The 20,809-nt window shown below is 33.0% G+C and overlaps 1 protein-coding gene across 5 annotated transcripts in view; it reads right to left on the bottom strand.

The window, feature by feature from the left end:
* Window positions 1-20,809, bottom strand: part of ANTXR2 (ANTXR cell adhesion molecule 2) — a 248,493-nt gene that overhangs the window by 75,275 nt on the left and 152,409 nt on the right. The window contains exon 17 of one of the 5 annotated variants that reach the window (XM_056803236.1): window positions 17,476-17,746. The exons of 3 other annotated variants lie outside the window; for them this stretch is intronic. In XM_056803236.1, coding sequence (XP_056659214.1) covers window positions 17,675-17,746 — 72 coding nt within the window. In that variant the 3' untranslated portion in view covers window positions 17,476-17,674. Of the gene's footprint in view, window positions 1-17,475; window positions 17,747-20,809 lie in introns of those variants that run through there. One more of the 5 variants, XM_007495961.3, reaches the window with a different exon arrangement.

Below are 20,809 nucleotides of genomic sequence, written 5' to 3'. Positions count from 1 at the left end.
AATATCTTCATATGCTTAAGCCAAAATAACACATCATAACAAACTGAAGGAAGAAACAAACATAAGAACCTACTTCTCATCTATTAAGTCACACTTTTAATATATTTGTAAAAATAAGTAAAACAATGCCACTTTGCTTACTATTTCTTATGTTGGAAAAAGCTATTTTATATTAAAATATATTAACCTACAATGAATGTATTGTCCTAAATTTTAAATTTCCTAATAAACAAATATTTTTAAATGATCAGTTTTAACTTCTAATGCAGTAAATATCAATCACTGTAATCTACAAAAACAAAAACTCTTTAGAATCCTCTAATTTTATGAGTGAAAAAGAGGTTTACAATGGTTTTTTATGAGTTTGAAGAGGTTCAACAAGACCAAAAAGTTTGAGAACTGCTTCTATAAAAGAATAAAGGCACTGGCTCATTAAATTTTATAGTTAATGGAGAAGGTCACTATAGTCTAGATGATCTGAATTCAATTCCCACCTCTAATACATTCTGGCTATGTATCTCTGGGAATATCACTTAACCTTGGGGTGCTTTTGGCAGTCCTATAAGACAAGAAAATTTTGGAGAATAAGTTCCACAAACCAATGAAATCACAGAACTGGTCCCTATCTCTTTTGCGGCTCAAATTAAGAAACATAATCATTTAGAAATCTTATTTTGCCCTTAAATTAATTCAAATTTAATTGTGTCTTATTTATAAAAACAGTTGCTTTCCTCCCCACTAGACAGAGTTTTATGGTAATGTTCAGATCCTAATCAATATTTGTTAAACATTTGCTATGTGAGAAAGGTAAAAAAAAAATGGCTCCAGCACTCAAAAGAGTATATATTATAATATTTTGCATGATAATACATGTATAAGCCAGATCGAATCACTTGCCAGCACCAGGAAGGGGAAAGGAAGGGAGGGAGAGAGGTAAATTGGATCATATAACTTGGGAAAACTAGTGAGAAAATTTGTTATTGCATGTAATAGGTAAAAAAAAAAATTAAATTAAAAAAAATAAAATAATAAAATAAAGAATACATATTCTACAGAGAGGAACAACATGCAAATGCCTATGTATGTATGAAATCTATCTGGTGAAAATGGAAGATAATTTGAAGGGGGAATTAGCAGCTGAAGATTTCTTGAAAGAAGTCAAGAAAACTGGCGTGTAATGGTGAGGGGGAAAAATATTCCAGGCATGGAAGAAAGCCCATGGAAGCAGGAGGCCAGTGCTGCTAGGACGTAGTATAAATTAATGTGCAAATGGTCATGTTATAAAATGCTTTAATAATAAACAGATGATATTAAAATTGACCCAGGGGATGATAGGGAACCCCTGGAACTCACTTAACAGGGAATGCCATGGTAAGAGGAATATTTAAGAAAATCACCTTGGCTGCTGAGTGGAGGATGGATTAAGTAGGGAAAATTTTAGGCAGGAACAAAGGAGAAGGCTAATTGATAGTCAACATGAGAGCTGATGAGGCTCTGAACTAGAGTGAAAGTTGTCTAACTAAAGAAAAAGGAAATACAGGGAAGCTGGCAGGTGATTCGATCTTGGTTATACAGATCAGTTGAAATAAAAGTTGAAATAACTGTGGAATGAGCTGTTGTTCCAGGAAAATATTTTTACATTTCACTTGATAATAAGAAAGTCTTTTGAGATGTTTCATCTATATGTCACCTTCCAAGAATGTGTGTGTTATGAAAAATCCTGAACTTATTATCATAAATGTAAACATGAATAAACTATTGTCATACAGATTAAATCAAAAGTGAATGTAAAGAAGCTTTATCTCTCCTACTTTTTCACCCTTGAAACATCATATTTTCCATAAACAGAATTACTAGAAATTTTGTCTTTACTTATTTTCATTAACAAAGGGGAAGAGATAACTAAGAGAGTATTAATAGAAGTTTGTTTAAAACTATTTTAGTAATAGTCTTTTTCTACTAGATCACAGAGGAAACTTGACAGGCATAATCACTTATATCATACACTAATATAGGAATGAAAAAGAAAGACTGGAAAAATAATAAATTCAAAAATGTTTCTGTAAAATTTAAAATAACAATGGAAATATCCTGAGAACTACATATGTGTACAATTAATTTAAAAGTATCCTGTAGCCCCCAGTAGTGAGAGTGGACCCCAGTAAAATCAAAGTCATGGCCTGTCCAGAATCACTCCTCACATGAGACCCCCAAAATCCCTCCTTTCTAACTCCTCCCTGCTGTACTTTGTAAAAACTGTATGTTCATGCAAGAAATTACTGAAGCAGAAATTCTATGAGAAAATTGGTTAGATGGTTACATATGTATTTGAGATTTATTATCCTATAGAAAATTATATATTCAATGAGATAAACTAAGTCTATTGTAAAAGGATGATAAATACACTAATTTTGTATGTGAAAAGCTTACCTAATCCCTTAGACTACATCATTTTCTCTATAAAATATTAGCTGTGATCAATAAACTTTGCCACTGATTAGCAAGAGGCCTTAAGTCTGTCTATAAGCCTGTCTGTGACCCTCCTGATCCCAACTTCATTTCTCTTATCCTGTTCTGTGACCCACAAATGATTTGTCAAGCTAGATTCATCAGTATCCTATTTTTAAAACAATATCAATTCCATAGTCAATAAAATAGCTGTGTAAAACATCTATATTTACAGAATATTGCCTTGAACTCTGTCATAATGGCTATCTCATTACAAGGAAATTTTCTTAATGCTGATCTTCCCTTTTAAGAGGAATTTCTTTTCATTAGCTAAATATAATTAATTAATAATAGATCTATTTCCTACTCCTAAAGACTATACAAATATATACTGCAAATATTTTCATAGCTTAGTTTTCTATTTCCAGTATTTTGAATAAATCAATTACAACTCAACTTCTGACTACAAAAAGGTGTGTTTATAACAATCTCAGCCATTTAGTTGTATTTATCTCTAATATTTTTGTTCTTTTCAATTTGAAAGAAGAAAGTATCTTTAGTTCAGTAGTAACTCCTTTTCCCTTAGTGGCTTTTCTGCTTTATTTCCTTTTAGTTCTATACTTATTTCATCACATATTGGATCAGGATATGTTTGGGTCTTACTGAGCTTGATAGTTTATGTTTGATACTGGAACAACATGAGACACAATTAGATAATTCAACAATTTAAAAACTTAGCCTACGAATTGTAAACCTTAAAATTTCTTAGACTTATGAATGTTGGAAATTTCACCATTGGGAAATTTCATACTTGAAAAATTTCCTACTGATAGTAAGAACTCTATTGGAATGTGAAAACCCTTGGCATGGGAGGGTCCTTCTCCTCCCTACTTAAGACTACTTTAGGACAGAAACCTTTTGCTAAACAATGGAAAGGGCCTTGACCTATGCTTAAGCATAGAACAGGAAGTTCTTTGAGTCATGATTGATTTTAGAATTGATACAATAGAGATACTTGGAATGACAGAACCAAGTCTTGGAACTTACAATCTCCACCCTACTCAGTCTAACAGGATTTAGGAAGGGCTGCAGCATAGATCAAGATTTAATTATTTGAGAATATGACCTACAACAGACATGTGCAAAGGAAACAGACCTCTGGGCAGTCCTGGGTTAAGCTAGAGCCACCATTGGCACAGGGGAGACATCAACAGTGATTGGTAGATGTGAGAACTGAGGGGAGGGAACTTAGATGGTTTCCTTAAAGAGAGCAGGGTCTGAGGAGAGAAGGGGGAGGTTTTGCTCTGAGCGAGGTGGCTCTGAAGGAGGACTGAGGAGGTTGCTCTGTTGGAGGACCAGGAGAGAAGGCTGGCTCTGAAGGAGGAGAATTCTCTGGAAACATTTCTTGAAAGGAGGCTCTCCTGAAGGTGGAGCCTGAGGTTGGCATGAGAAGCCTTACCTAGAGAGATCTTGGGTGAGTGATAAAACCAACTGACTGATTTATTCATTCTTATTCCTTTCTTAATTTCTCTCTTTTTCTATTGATTAATCAGTGTATTATAAATTAAATTTCTCTATAAAACCCAGTTGGCTTGGGCATATTCATAAATTGGGAATATATTCCCTGGCGACCATCTTATATTTATATAAAACCAAGACACAGTAGAAAACATATTTCAGTGGTCATAATTGATATATATATATATTTCCCTTGCTCCCAAAACATTTTAATTATCACAGAATGAGAGATATTCCACAAGGATAGGCATTAAGGAAAACTCAAGTTGATTCAACTAAATGAAGCTTTCTTGCTTGAGATACTCATCAATATCCACTAGCCAAACACCAGAGAGCTCCTAAAGTTAATAGCAATTGCTTTATACTCAGAAAATGAGGAATTGATCTCAATAGCTGGAGATTTAATGTCATAAAACTCTAGAGCCTTTAAAGGAAATGTTAATATAATTCACATGAGGTGGGGGAATTTATATTATTGCTTAGTTGTCTGACAAAAATGAGAAATCATAGCTGGCCAAAGGAGTTGTGTTACTTTATTAAAATGTTCCAAGAAATGGTATATCAAGATCTTGGACAAAGTCTTTTCAATTTTTCCTTCATTTATCTATGTCAAAGACACTGAGTGTCTTTGCAATTTGCCATATATTCATCTTTTAGTAGGTTCCAGTATTTCCTAACTAAATACCAATTAAGAAGTATACCAATTCTAAATTTTGAATAGAGTATGTTTAGTAGGTTAAAGCCATGTATACAACTTTTAGAGATACTTGCAAAAAAAAAATTGGGCTCATAGTGTTTATTGTCAAAAATAAAGCAATGATTCTTGGATCACTGGTTATTCTTAAAGTATCAGAGTTTTAGTGTTTTAGTTTTTAAAATGTACATCATGTGAACAGAATGATTTCAGAAAGAGCTAAATAAACATATATGGACTAATGCAGAGTGAAAAAAGCATAACCAAGAAATCATTGTACACAGCAACTATAATATTATGGAATGATCAAATGTGATAGACTTTGCCACTAACAGCAACAAAAAGATCCAGGACAATTCTGAAGACTTATGAAAAAGAATACTATCCACCTCCAGAGAAGGTATGTAGAGTAGAAATGCAAATGAAAACATATGATTTATCACTTGTTCATTTGAGTAGATATTTGGGATTTTTGGTTCTATGACATTATTTGCTTACAAAAAATAAAAATATGGAAATTTGATTTTCATCATAATACACATAAATCATGGAATTGCTGGTCAACTACTGGTATGGGAAAGGAAGAAGAAAGGGACACAAAATAGATTGATCATATGACTTTGGAAAAATTATGTGGAGATTTATTATAAAAATAAAAAAATTAATAAAGAAAAATAAATAAAATGTACATCATGAATTTTAAATACATACTTGCTAAAGTAAAGATGGTCGACAGAAGAAAAATTCAAATATACACATATGTGTGTACATTTTTTCCATGATCTTCTACAACTACTCACACAACCTCTAAAAAATATTCTCACAAACTTAAGTCACATAAAATCTTGATCCTTTTATGTAGATCCATAATAATCAAAGAAATTGCTATTTACCTATCTCTATATCCATAGAAACAATGATAAATGGATAGGTAAATCATATATAAAAAGAAATTGGTTAGTAAATTAAATAATTAGATACAAACATGAAACTGGCAGTAGAAGTTTAAAGTATTGATAAGAAATGTGTCCTCCAGAAAAGATTTCTTTTTTGTAATATTTGGGATTAATTCAAATGAAGTGTAGAATGTACCACCTCACTCCCTACATAATGAAACCATGGCAAAGGTTGTACATATAATGAAAAGTAAACAAAGAGAGTAGATCTGTTGGATGATAATTGGAAGACATCAGAAATCCAATACTAAAAGATGTTTAATGTTGCCTTATTTAAGCTTAATAACTAAAAAATTGAAACTTTTAGCTGTATCAGTTTCTGAAATTTCCAAACCAACTTACTCAATTTTTTAAAAGTATATTCCATGTTAGCTGCTTATTTTCCAGGAAAAGGGGACAAGAGCATCTTTTAAAAGTATGCAGAGTTGTTTATTTTTTATCAACACATATTCACTTCTAATCCAAATGAATTATCATTGATTGATCATCGTTCACATAGAGTAAATCAGTTTTAAAACATTAATTTTAAGTAAAAATTGAATTTTAGGTAAAAACTATCAATCTGGATATTTTTCAATGAGAGAATGTTTCTCTGATTTTAGAAGATCAAGAAAAATGTCTATCTCCAAACATCAGAAAAACAGAAAAAGAAATACTAAGAAAAAATAATGAAAAATTTTAAAACTACTTACTATATTCTGCCAGTTATATCCTTAAAAAGCATTTACATTTTATTAAAGATTTAACCATCCCACAGACTATTTAATAATAAAAGTTGTGCTAAGATAATTTAAATTAGAATGAGTAGTTTTCATTATACATTTTTATTTGTAAGTTGAAAAATATTTTTAGAATAAAACAAAGGAATACACTCTCTGTATATATGTATAAACATATACATGTATGCTGACATATTGATATACACATGTCTAGATCTACATATAATGAAAGGAAGTTTCATTAATACAAGATTATTGTAATTAAAATAGATTTTATTTAAAGTATAAATCTTTTAAAAGTGACACATATCAAAAGGCAGTAGCTCCAATGTTAAAATTTGATATGTTCCATTATTTTACATTTATCTTTTTTTCTTCCTTATAGAAGGCAATAAAAAGTAGAAAGATATTATAAGGATAAAAAACTGACAGATTTAAATCTACTGGTTTAGATAGGCTATAATCATTGTTATATCCACTTTTAATCACCATCAATCTATATTAATTTTTAAATGACTGTTCCAAATGGTATTGGCAAGATATTAATTAATATTTCAGCATTATCACTCTGCTATAGTCATTTAAATGCAATTTGAAGTATTGTGAAGAATCTGCACTATATTCAGTATCTTAGAATTTGGAAATTGAAAGTGGAAAATTGGAAATAATTTAGTCTAACCTTTTCATATAATTTCATAGATCAGGAAAGTGAGACCCAATGACTTGTCCTTAGGTCACATAAGTAGCAAAGCAGACCTATTTCTATGATGACTGATTCTATTTTTTCAGTAACTCGGAGTAAAACTTTAATACTAGAATCTTGACTCAACCTCACCTCCCTTACATATTTAATTATTTTCATGTCCTGCCTCCACAAGATCTTTTATATTTGTTCCCTCTCTACCATATTTTACTTTTAGCCCCCAAAAATGCAGTTCTGGTTCAAATATACTAGCGAACTGAGTTTATTTCCATTGGGTAATGCCATTCTCTCACTTTCATGGTCACATACTTCTTAAGTACTATCCTTATTCTTCATTCTAACAGAGATTTAAAACAAAAACAAAAAGCCTTTAGGCAGCATTTTCCATAAGGCATTTTAATGACCTTTGCCATCATTCCTATAAGACCATGCTACTCTTTTTTAATTCTTTCAAAAGAACAAATCATCTCCCTCTTTTGTACATAGCCCTTTAAAATGTAAGCCCAAGTGAAAGAAGCATAAGGAAGTTATTTCATTCCCTGATGATCTTGAAAAATCTATAAAAGGCTTTATTGTGAATCTATTGTTCACTAAGAAGTTCATCTTCGGAGCATTGAAAATCCTGAATTATCATCCCTCTGCCACCTATGTTGCCTCTCTGGGCAGCAAGATAAAGAATGGAAAAGAATTTTTTTTAAATGTAACTAGAAATATACAGATGCTTTAAAATTTAAACACAGTGTTATAGATAATGTATTCTGATACCAAAGCCAAATATAAGTTTTTTAAAATTGTATTCAATTTTACATTACCCATGCCATCAACTATATATTTCCATAGGAATACCATTTATATTAACCAAAAGCAAGTGATGTCTATACAGAGTGGAGCCAATATGGCTGAGTAAAGGCAGGAGTTCACCTTAACTCTTCCAAATTCCCCTCCAAACATTAAAATAACACCTCAGAACAAATTCTGAAGTGACAAAACAACCAGATGGATAGGGAGAAATCATTTACAGTCAAAGATAATTTAGAAGCTCTGGGCAAGAAAGATCTGTCCCACTGGTGTGAGAATGTAGCAGAGTCCAACACAGCCTTATCAGTGCAAGTTGAGCCCCAGCAAGCCAGCAGCGGGCCTTGGGATTGACTAAATTGGGATGGGGGCTTCTAGAGACAGCCTGCCAATGGTAAGGGGATTGGACAACTAGTCAGAAGGAGATTGCAGGTCCTCTAAACATTGCTCATAAGCAGTTTTGAGTAGAAGTTTACACTATCATCTATTTTTTAATCCTTTGTTCACTTCTCTCATTGTTGAATCATTGCCAATCTAAACACCTGTATTATTCACATGATCCATTTTCTCTGTTCTTATTTACCTTCAGCTAAATAAAACTGCAACAATTCATGCAAGTGAGCTGAAAGAATACCCTAATCTTCATTTTTTCTTTATAATGCTTCTTCCCTGCTATCTTCAAAAATGTTCATTTCCCTCATTCTTAAAAAAAAAGCACCTTTACTAGATTCCCCTCCAGTTGCCATTTAATATCTGTCTTTCCTTTGTCCATCTAATTCCTAGAAAAGGCTACCTACATTTTGTTTCCCTCTTTAAAATCACTCTTCAGGAGGGGGTGTGGCAAAATAGGAACATTAATGCATTGATGGTGGAGTTGTGAATTGATCCAACCATTCTGGAGGACAATTTGGAACTATTCCCAATGGACGCTAAAAGACTGCCCTTTGATCCAGCCATAGCACTGCTGGGCTTGTACCCCAAAGAGATAATGGACAAAAAGACTTGTACAAGAATATTCATAACTGCGCTCTTTGTGGTGGCAAAAAATTGGAAAATGAGGGGATGCCCTTCAATTGGGGAATGGCTGAACAAATTGTGGTATATGTTGGTGATGGAATACTGTTGTGCAAAAAGGAATAAATAATAAGGTGGAGGAATTCCATGGAGACTGGAACAACCTCCAGGAAGTGATGCAGAGTGAGAGGCGCAGAAACAGGAGAACAATGTACACAGAAACTGATAGATACACTGTGGTATAATCAAATGTAATGGACTTCTCTACTAGCAGCAATGCAATGACCCAGGACTGAGGGACTTATGAGAAAGAACACTATCCACATTCAGAGAAAGAACTTTGGGAGTAGAAACACAGAAGAAAAAAAAACTGCTTCATCACATGTGTTGATGGGGACATGATTAGGGGTGTAGACTCTGAGATCACTCTAATTCAAACATTAATAATAAAGAAATAGGTCTTGATCAATGACACATGTAAAACCCAGAGGATTCGTTGGCTAAAGGCGGGAGGGAGGGAAAGGGAAGGAAGGGAGAAAAAGAACACAAATCGTGTAACCATGGAAAAATATTCTAAATCAATTAAATAAAAATTTTCAATTAAAAAATAAAAAATAATAATAAATGATCACCCTAGTATAAATATCAATAATATGAAAATAGGTCTTGATCAATGGCATATGTAAAACCCAGTGGAATTGTGCATCAGCTATGAGAGGGGGTTGAGTGGAGGGGAGGGAAAGAGCATGAACCATGTAACCATAGAAAAATATTCTAAATTAAATAAAATTTTCAAAAAATAAAATAATATCACTCTTCAGTTCTTTGGAATTTGATTTCTAATATCATTACTTCACTAAAATTTACTGACTCTCTGATGATCAATTATTTCTTATTGACAAATTTGATGGATTATTAATCTTCATACATTGTGATCTCTGTGCTTACAGGATTTTTATGATATTATTCTCTCCTGGTTTTCCTCATATCAGTCTGACTATTCCTTCTTAGTCATCTTTGTTGGCTCTGTCTCTGTATCATGTGGTCTTACATAGATGTACTTCCAAGGGTCTATTTTGGGCTCCTTTTTCTCTATAAACTCTTCCCTTGTTGGTTGCATCTAGGTTCTACTAGTTTAATTAGCATTTCTATGCAGAAGACTTATAGTTCTGTCTATACTGCTGAAGTATTACTGGTAAATGGACCTTTCAAAAGGTAAACAAACACCAAGAGTTTCCCAACTGCTCTTTCTTCCTAAGGTTTTTCCTACACACAGCTGCCAAAGTGATTTCCCTTAAGGTCAGAGCTGACAATGTTACTTCTCAGTATGCTCTCACTTCTTTCTGTTTGGCCTTTAAAGTCTTTCATAACCTGGCCCCAAGCGATTTTTTAGGACTCATGATATGTCATTTCCCTTTTTGCACTCTCTCTCTTACAAAAAGTGCTTCATCTCCCTCTTCTATGTCTTTGCACGACCATCCCCATGCCAGAAATGCACCCCTTTCTCAAGTCCAATTCAAAGGACTCACTTGCTTTCTTCTCTACCATTATCTACATGAAACCATTCTTCCTGATTATTTCCTAATTTGCTCCCCTCAACTACTTTGTGTTCATTTAAAAATTTTTTGTTCTGTATTTAATTATATTTGTATATGTTGTCTCCTCTGAAAGAGCTCTCTGAGAGAAAGAATTATTTAATTTTTGTCTGTTTCCCCAGTGCATGAATATGTGTGGTCCTCAATATAGGAGGTACTTAAAGACTGTTTCTAAAATATTTCCCCTTGATGGATTATAAGTTTCTATAGCTAGGAAATGCAATTAATGTCTTTAAATTTGTACTTCATGTTGGAAATAATTCCAGAAGGATAAAATATATTAATTATTCAATGAATAATATATTTATTATATATTATACATATAATATATAAATAAAAATAAATAAATAAATATTTAAATATTTAATTATATTAAATATATATTCAAAAAGCCAACAAGTTTAAGTAGCATGAACCTATTACATAAGAATAGGCAATGAAAAATTAAAAATAAATTCTTAAAACAAGGGCTCCCTCATCATTTCAAGATCCAACTGAAGTCTCAATGAACAAGGCTAATTGGAAATGTAGTCATTAATTTTCAGCTTTACTAGTTGCATAATTTAAAACTCCTTGTTTACAGAACACTTCATTCCTTCCATCAATTGTTCAAAAGATCTCTCTTCTGTCTTCTCTCTCTGCTCTCTCTCTCTCTCTTTCTCTCTCTCTCTCTCTCCCCCCTCTCCTCTCCTTCTCCTTCCTCCTCTCCCTATAACATGTTCAGCTCATAAACACACATTTCATCTTGAGCAAAGTATTTTGTATTCAGGTAAACATGAAGGTGATATTATCAAGATTTACTACTGTTGCTCTATGCAGGGATTTTATTTGGATTTATTGTTACTTGTCTATCTATCCTAACTGCCCTACAGTAACTGTCAAAAGGTGAAGAACTGAATATTAACTCAGGGAAATGTTTGAAAGATGCAAATGAAAATATTTATGTAGGATACACACATATATAGAAGACTATCAGCTAGCTTTACCTGCTAACTTTCCTATCTCATAAAAGAGAATCTGACGCTAATGTATAGAGAGGGCATTAAGGATTTAACTTCATAATTAATAATCAAGATTTTAAAATATTGATAGGTAAGAAGACATGAATAATTCCTTTTTCTTGTTTTGCCCATTATGACAATACTCCTCAAGTTTTCGCTCCCTAAGATGCTCTACCATTCTCATTCCATTCTTATCCTAGGATAGAAAAACCTGAGGTGGCGAAACTTTAATCCTATTATCTGAGGCCTCCATATGAAATGCTGATAGATTAACATAGCAAACATTATCAAATTTACTACCAGCTTCATGGACAGCTGCCCTACTTTAAGCAGTTAATGGAAGAGGAAGTAATCTGGTTAAGAGTATAGGACTAGTCCATAAATCTGGGTACAGAAGACAGTTCAATATGACATTTCATCTAAAGAGTAGCAAATGAATTAAACAGTTAGGTTCCTATATACTATTTCTAGAGGCTAGCTATCATTTCTGTAAACCAGACTAATGAGATACTTAGTATTAACATAAGCCACATTAGGACTTCATAGTCCATGGCCACTCTGAAGAGGATGGAGTTCCAATCTGCCTGCAACAGCTGAGGTTTGAGGTATATTCTTGAAAGCCTATTCCATCTAAGATGAAACAAATGTAAAGCCAATATGTTCTCTAATTAATGAACAATGTGGGAATTCAAAGAAAAATACAATAAATTAAGCTCTGAAAAATTCAGTTCTTTGAAAATCCAGCATCCTCTCACTACTGCTGCATAAAGTCGAATCTAAAAAAAAAAAAGAAATATCTCGGGTATCAAAATTTATGGCTCTATGGCATTATAAACAACAGCAACACATTGACTATCTCAAATAGGCAGATTTTTTATCTGTTATTAGTCATTAATTCTATGCATCACTACATACAACCAAATCTGCAAATTTAAAAAATGGTGTTACATTTGATAATTGTTGTTTTGTTTTAATCATTAGTTTCTACTCCCATTATATTTACTTTTTACATCTTTTATATAACTTCTATGTATACATATGTTTTCTCTTGATAAAATATAAGCTCCATGAGAAAAAAAGTCCTATTCCATGTTTGTCATGATAGCCCCAGCAGCTAGCACAATGATTGGCTGGTTAAGGTTCCATGGAATGGTATATAAATAAGCTTGATAAGACCTTGATTCTATTTAAAATAAGTACAGAATAGAATACTTATTAGTCCAATTATGAAGACATACAAAGGAAATATATAGATATGAAAATAAAGCACATGTTTCACAAATAAAGAACTAAACAACTGGAGAAACATTAAATTTTATGGGTAAGACAAAGTATTATTATTTAACTTATTCAATCACACCAATCAAATTATTAAAGTGTGTTGCTGTACAGACCTTGGAAATAGAAAATAATACTGAAATCCATCTGGAGGAACACGATGAAAAAATGTAAAAATCAGAGGCCAAATTAGTACCAGATGTCAAACTATTCAACAAATAAATAGCAAAAATAATTACATATAAGTTAAGAGAGAGGTTGATCCATGCAACAGATTTGGTATACCACAGATCAAAGCATCAACTAGTATCCTAAGGTTTGACAAACACAAAGATCCTAGGTACTAAAGGTAAAAGCTCCTTATTTGACAAATGATTGCTGGGAAGACTGGAGAGCAATAAGGAAGAAATAAGATATCACATCATTATCTCAAGATAAGTACATGACTTAGACATAAAGGTCAATGCCATAAACAAATTAAAGGAACAAGGAAAAAAATTACATTTTAAGATCTATGGAAAGGGGAAGAGTTTGTGAACAAAGAATTAACAAATATAATTGATCAAAGACCAATAGAAGATCAAATGCATAAAGACAGTTATAGAAATAAATTTTTGTACAAACACAACCAATGTTGCTAAAACTAGAAAGGAAATGACTTTTCGGGGGAAAAATCTTTGTCACAAGTTTTGCATTTTCAAGGAACTGATTCAAATTTATAGGTATAAGTGCTATTCCCCAATTGATGTGTTCATGTGTGGATAGTCCATTTAAAAGAAAAAAGAAGTCCAAGGTATGTCATATGAAAAAATATTCAAATAAAGCAAATGTGTCTTTCTACTTCAATTTCAGATTGGTAATACTAAGAGAAAAGATAAAAGAGAAGTCCAGGAGAGGCTTTAGGCAAACAGGGACATTAAAGCTACTGAAGTAGCTATGAACTGGTTTTGGCATTCTGAAAAAAAAAAGCTCCATTAAGCTATGCATATTCTATGCCTCAGAAATACCACTCCAAGACCTATACCTAAAGAGCGATTCATATATACACAAATATTCATAGTAACTCTTTTTAAATCAGCAAAGAACTGGGAACTTTAAAGTTATTCATTAATTCAGGAATAGCTGAACAAAATATGGTATGCACATATAATAGAATATAACTTATGAAAAGTGATGAAAGAAATGGTTTTTAGTGAAACTTGGAAAGATTTATATGATACACTGTGAAATGGCCAGAACCACAAAAGCAGTTTATACAGTAACAATAACAGTATAAAAACAAGCAACTTGGAAAGCAATAAAATCTGATCAACACAATGTTCATTCAACAGTATTCCAAAGGACCAATGAAAAAGCGGGCTATTCACCTAAAAATAAAAGAATGACAGACTCAGGGTACATAATTTATCTATCTATCTATCTATCTATCTATCTATCTATCTATCTCTTTATATACATCATATGTATGTGTGTATATGAATATGGATATGACTAGGGATATATTTATACACATATAAATATATATATATACACTGTTTCCTTAAAACAATAATGTCATTTTTTATTTTAATAGGACTTTACCCAAGCCATATGCTAATAAAATTAAAAAGAAAAATGTACATGAACTAAATAGAATCTTTCCACAAAAGCTACTCCCTTAATCAAAGAGAACATGACTGAATTATGAGAATGGCCTCTCCACTTAAAATACCCTTATTATAAAGCTTTAGAAATGAAACTTAAGGGTAGGTTTCCTAGTTACTATAATGTTTGCTGTCACATAGACTATATACTCTGTGGTAACTTATTTGGAAAGAGAAAATTAGTACATAGTACATTTACATACTCAAAAGAAGGGAATTAAAAAAAATTTGCTTAATATGAATAATGAAATTTACCTTTAGTATTACATGAATTTCACATACATACATGAAAGGTAATGTTCATCCAGATAAAGAAAATTAGCATGTTGAATCTGTGTTAAAATTTTTAATGTCAATTGAAAATCAAACTGTTTTGGAGCAATCAATGCCTCAAATATAGACTGGTTAAGTGTACCAAAATTATATAACATATCTTTATCTGTTCTTTTGTTGACTCTTAAATACTCAGTTCTTAGCACAAAAGTTTAAAGAACTATTATTTTATTGTGCTAAAAGAAGAAGGAATTTTTTTTGGAAAATAGTTTAATGACATTTTTAGACATGTGTACTCTATAAATTATTTTAATATTGATTGGCTCAGATTAAAGAATGTTATTCAAGGCACAGACATAGTTATACAAAAACAGAAAAAGAAAGATCACATACTTGGAATAGCATATTTAGAGTAAGAATATGTGGTTTCTAATGCCACTTAGTATTTGTGTGAACCTGAGTAAGTTATGGAATCTTTGGAAGTTGTAGCTTCCTTGTTTATAAAATAAGGGAGTTATATTGGCTGGCCTTTGAAGTCCTTTCTAGCTTTCTGCTTTTGATGCTCTGGACCTTGGTTTCCTCAGTTCTAAGATCTAAAGTGATTAGATAACTTCTAAGGTTCATGGAAACTCTAAAACCTATGGTTAACTAATACCATAATCCAATAGCAAACCTAAACACTATCTAATATTATTAAGATGGACTAAAAAATGATGAGAAAAGTCATGAATTAAAGTCAAATTTGTATTTCTAAAACAAAAATGATTTTGTGAAATGAGATGCTTTTTCTTGACTGAAACATGAAAATGGCCAAGATATCTGAATTTCATATTTCTTATTTGCACTGAGAACTTTGGACCACCCAACCAATCAATAAAACCATATAAAGTCTCAAATCTTTCAGATGAATGTACAAATGAAATTCTGATTTATGAATTAGTTACTTATTCTTCCCTTATACTAGAGACATATATATTCAGAAAATGTTCTGAATGAACATATGTATACAGCTAAAAATTATAGTCAGTAAGATATTATACTACTAATAGAAGGCTCATGCCCTAGGCTACACTGGAAAATTTTATCTTTCAATTACATGTAAAACAAAGTCAATTACATCTCCTACCTTATTCAGAACATAATGATATTTTATGGATGCTTTGTAATGAAAAGACAAGATATAATAAAGAGTAAAAGATACTTAGCAACATAAAAGGTAGAAATATTTAGTTAATATATTTCTCAATAATTTTATATTATCGTAAGCCCAAAGAATCCATCTATTCTTCAAAGAAAGATAGCAAATAATCTCATTAGTGCAAAGGTTCTTAATATATGTGTGTGAGTGATAGATCCATTTACTAGCATGGAAGCCTTTGTATCCTTTCTTAAAATAATATTCTTAAATTCATGATATAAAAGACATAAGTGTACAAAGAAAATCAATTATATTGAAATGCAATTGTCAAAATACTTTAAAATGTTGATATATTACAATTCTTATTTAAATTTTAAGAAGAAAGTGTAATTAAACATAGTAAAGTCATCTTGGGCAAGTTACTTGATTGCTCTAGATCTGTTTCCAAATCTGTAAAATGAAAGAATTGAAGCAGATGACCCCTGAAGTTCCCTTTAAATCCTAAATCAATAATCCTGTGATGTGAATGTTGAAGAACTTATAAAATTTAATAAAATGTGTTTATGTAATCTAAAACTTCTAGATAAAAACTAAAAAGTTAAATTAATCAGATTATGGATTTATAGTTGGAAGGGACCTTAACAGTCATTTAGTAGAACCCCTCTCATCATATGGGAGGGAAAACTGATTCATGGAGAGGCAAAGTTGAACAGATGGTAAGTAACAGTCCTAGGATTCATACCCTAACTTGACTCCAAAATCCAACAGGAATTCCTCAACACTCTCATATGATACCAAACACTGAGGACACTTGAAAACCCTTGGGAAAAGTATTCAATGAACACTACTATGTGTAAAATATGAGATATCTTCTGAAACTGAGAAGCTTACAATCAAACTGAAGTCAAAAGACCAAGATACAAAATTACATTAAAATAATGGATGTGTCCTGGGCATTATTCAGGTTGAAGGCTCTAATTGCACACACACACAAGCACATGCACACAGAAATGACTGGGAGAGAGAAAAGGTTGAGAAGACACTAGTAACACAATGAGATAGTAAAATACACATATAGTCATAATTTATCACATGAACTTATATTTGGCTCATTTTTTGGTCCTGATGACAAGGAAATCAATTCAGAGAATGATCATACACCCAGATTCAGAGTTTTAAGTAGTACTGACCTTCATGATCTATATCCCAAAGATAACAGATTTCAATTTTTCCTTTTCATATAATGATCATGTCATCAGCATTAACTGATGTTCAACACATTAGTTTTCAATTATTTAAATTTATATAGAATTTTAGCTTTTTTCAGAACAATTTCATATCTGTTTTCTAACTATGCTGGATTAAATGTTATTTAAAAGTATGGTATTATGATGGATTCTGTCCTAAAAGACACAGCCATGAATTTATACAATTCCCCTTAAAATTTAAAAAACAACTTTGCTTTAATTATAAATTAATTTGATACATAGGAAAAATAGCAAGGAAATGTTTACTTACTTAAGATTCTAAAATAATAGATTTATATTAAATAACTCTTCAAAAAACTTTCAGAAATTAGAAGCATTTAAAACTATTGAATTTTGTTTTTGGATATTAATGAAAATGCATTTGAAGAATACTTTTACTAATTTATTAAAATTTACTTTAAAATACATATAATTTATTCCAGTTTCCTTTTCCATAACAAAACCCCTATATAATAGCTGAATTTTTAAACTGAAATGATGTTGGGCATTTAGGTTCCACGAGTGGAATTAGTAAATTTACCTATGTGGAGTTTGGTTCACTGTGATGAAGCTGTCTGAAGGTTAACGTAACCTCAATTAAAGCCAAGAAGCTCTTGAGAGAGTTAATTGGATTGTAGAAAAACTCCAAAAACTATTGCTGGTCTGTCTTTTTTTTTTTCCTCCATGTCTTCCTGCCTCTCTTCTCCTTCTTCTGTCTCACATGCTTCAAACAAAAGAGAGAATGTTGGTGATGCATCATTTATAAATTACTTTGCAAATGCGCAAAACCAAACATTACTTTGAAAACAAAACAAACTCCTGCTGCGGAGGCTGCATGTTTGATGGGAGCCCTTCAAAAGTATTCATGGCCTAATGGAGGCTGTTTATGTGGAGGCTCCGATCCATACCTGCTGTCCCCTGTCACTCCCTGGAAACTTGGTGGCAGATGTTGCTATGCTAAGTTGTCTCTGAAGTAGCTCTCTGTCCTCATCTCCCCACTGCAACAGAGTCAAACTATATTAGATCTCTTTATTTGTGCCTAAGGCAAGTTTAGGAGCACAGCTGTGTCCACCCCAGCTCTACCTTTGGTGTTTTGGACCCCCAGGCAGCAAATGTGGGACCAAAACTGTTCTGCCACTATCAACTAAGTCCGCTGACAATCCAGCAGCCTCCCTGCAGGCTGGGGAGGACCTGTGCCTCTGCTCTGCAGATGTCAGAGACAACCTGCTAACTCACACCTGTACAAGCTTCCCTAACCTTGTGGATTGTGAGATGAAAAATGTATGACTCTGAGGACTTCCATTCACAATCAAAGCTTCTTGTCTTGTCTGTGTGCAGCCCTCAAACTGGGCCACCCTCCATAGGAGCAGGCAGCGTGGGATGGGGGGGGCAGGGATTTTCTCTCTCCCTCTGCTTTGATACTTTATGCCTAAACTTCAATTACTTGATCAAGGACATTAATTCAGCAGTGAATTCTTCTGAAAAGTAGTACAATGAGGCCTCTGAGCAGGAGAAGGAAAACATTTGTTTGGCTTGAAATTTAGCATAATGAGAGAGAGAGAGAAAGAGACAGACAGACAGACAGACAGACAGACAGACAGAGACAAAGAGAAAGAGACAGAGAGAGAAACAGAGAGACAGAGAGACAGAGAGAGAGAGAGAATTCTGTTGATTGAACCTAACTCTCTCGAGGGTATGAATACATGTTTTTTCAGGAGAGAAGAAATGTTGTTAACTAGGTAGGGATGGTGTTATTTTGGTGCCATGGGTCAGACACCTTAAATGTATTTTCATCTTTTCTAACATATTTGTCTTTCTTTTTGTTTTAGATGTCTCTACAGATTTTTTTCAAATTTTGTTTAATCTTTCTTTTGAGATTCATAGAAGACAGAATACTTATTCACCTTCTTCTGAAACTAGATAAGCCCACCTGCCTGTTATAAGATCACAAGTATGAACAAATATATTTGGTAAGTTGTTGCAGGCATCACAACATCCTTTGGCTCAGTTTTCTAATGTTTAGATCAGGTTTATGGTTTGTTTTTTTTTTAAGTTTTTCTGTTAACTACATATGTACAAAATAAGACATCGTATAGTCTGATTTACAAAATAGCTAAAGAAAAGTTGACTAGATTTTTTAAAAAATGGATTATTTTGTGAGTTGCAAACAATTTTTCAAATTGAAAATAATATTGAAATTTTGAATTAAATATCCCAATATTTGCCCCCAGGCAAATCTTTCCTGACTCCCAGCCTAATCCACCAAACAGACAAGCCAGCCTAGAAAGCAGCAAGTATAACAGGCTGCCTTCCCCACTCCCCTCATTCCATGACCTCTCAACTTTCCTTCTAATGCAGGAACTCTTGAGATTTCTCTCAAAGGAAAGTGAATTGTTAGGAAGGTGCCAGGGTCCAACCAACAAGTAAAAGGATTGTACAAGATATTCTGCCACCATTTCCCTAAACACCACGACATATGGCCATCCAACTTGCCAATATGGCCTAAGGATTTCTGGGCATTACAATAATCTCTGATATTTATGCTGTGTCTTTTATTTCAAATGTAAACTCAGTGAGAACAGAGTCTGTCTGGTTTTTCAATCTAAGCCAAAGGGCCTGTCAGATAGTAAGTGTTTAGTAAATGTTTTTGTCATTCTTTCCTTATGCAGGAGGTTGCTAACACATACCAGTGATTATTTGAAATCTTGGGGTCAATTTTGAAGTGTATCACAATAAGTTTGGTTCTCTTCTCAGTAACTGGGGGACAGCTTTACTGGAATGCACGAGGGAGAAATGATTATTCTTTCATTCTATAGAGTCTGGTACCACCTCAGACTCAAGCATCTAAAGAGAGTGTGACAAGACAGATAGCTGGCTCAAGCTGCCAAGAAAATATTTGGCAATGGTGCTGACACACACTTGGGAAAGGAAGGAAGGAAGGAAGGAAGGAAGGAAGGAAGGAACGAACGAACGAACGAACGAACGAACGAACGAACGAACGAACGAAGGAACGAAGGAACGAAGGAACGAAGGAAGGAGGGCAGGGCAGGGCAGGGCAGGGCAGGGCAGGGCAGGGCAGGGCAGGGAAGGGAAGGGAAGGGAAGGGAAGGGAAGGGCAGGGAAGGGAAGGGAAGGGAAGGGAAGGGAAGGGAAGGAAGAAAGAAAGAATGACCATCCGACCCAAACTTATTTACTTATTTAGTGCCATACCCATCAAACTACCAAAAAACTTTTTTACTGAATTAGAAAAATCTATAACAAAGTTCATTTGGAAAAACAAAGATCAAGGATATCCAGGGAAATCAGGGGAAAAAAATATACAAAGGAAGGTTGTCTTGTAGTACCAGATCTCAAACTATACTTATAAAGCAGTGGTCATCAAAACAATATGGTACTGGCTAAGAGACAGAAAGGAGGATCAGTGGAATAGACTTGGGGTAAGTGACCTCAGCAACACAGTCTATGACAAGCCCAAAGACCCCAGCTTTTGGAACAAAAATTCACTATTTGATAAAAACTGCCGGGAAAATTGGAAGACAGCATGGGAGAGATTAGGCTTGAATCAACACCTCACACCCTACACCAAGATAAACTCAGAATGGGTGAAAGACTTGAATATAAAGAAGGAAACTATAAGTAAATTATGTGAACACAGAAGAGTATACATGTCAGACTTTTGGGAAAGGAATGATTTTAAAACCAAGCAAGATTTAGAAAAAGTCACAAAATATAAAATAAATAATTTTGATTTCATGAAATTAAAAGTTTTTGTATAAACAAAACCAAT

This window comes from Monodelphis domestica, chromosome 6 (assembly GCF_027887165.1).
Source record: "Monodelphis domestica isolate mMonDom1 chromosome 6, mMonDom1.pri, whole genome shotgun sequence".
In the NCBI taxonomy this organism is placed as follows: Eukaryota; Metazoa; Chordata; class Mammalia; order Didelphimorphia; family Didelphidae; genus Monodelphis; species Monodelphis domestica.
This window is presented reverse-complemented; position numbering and strand designations above follow the sequence as displayed.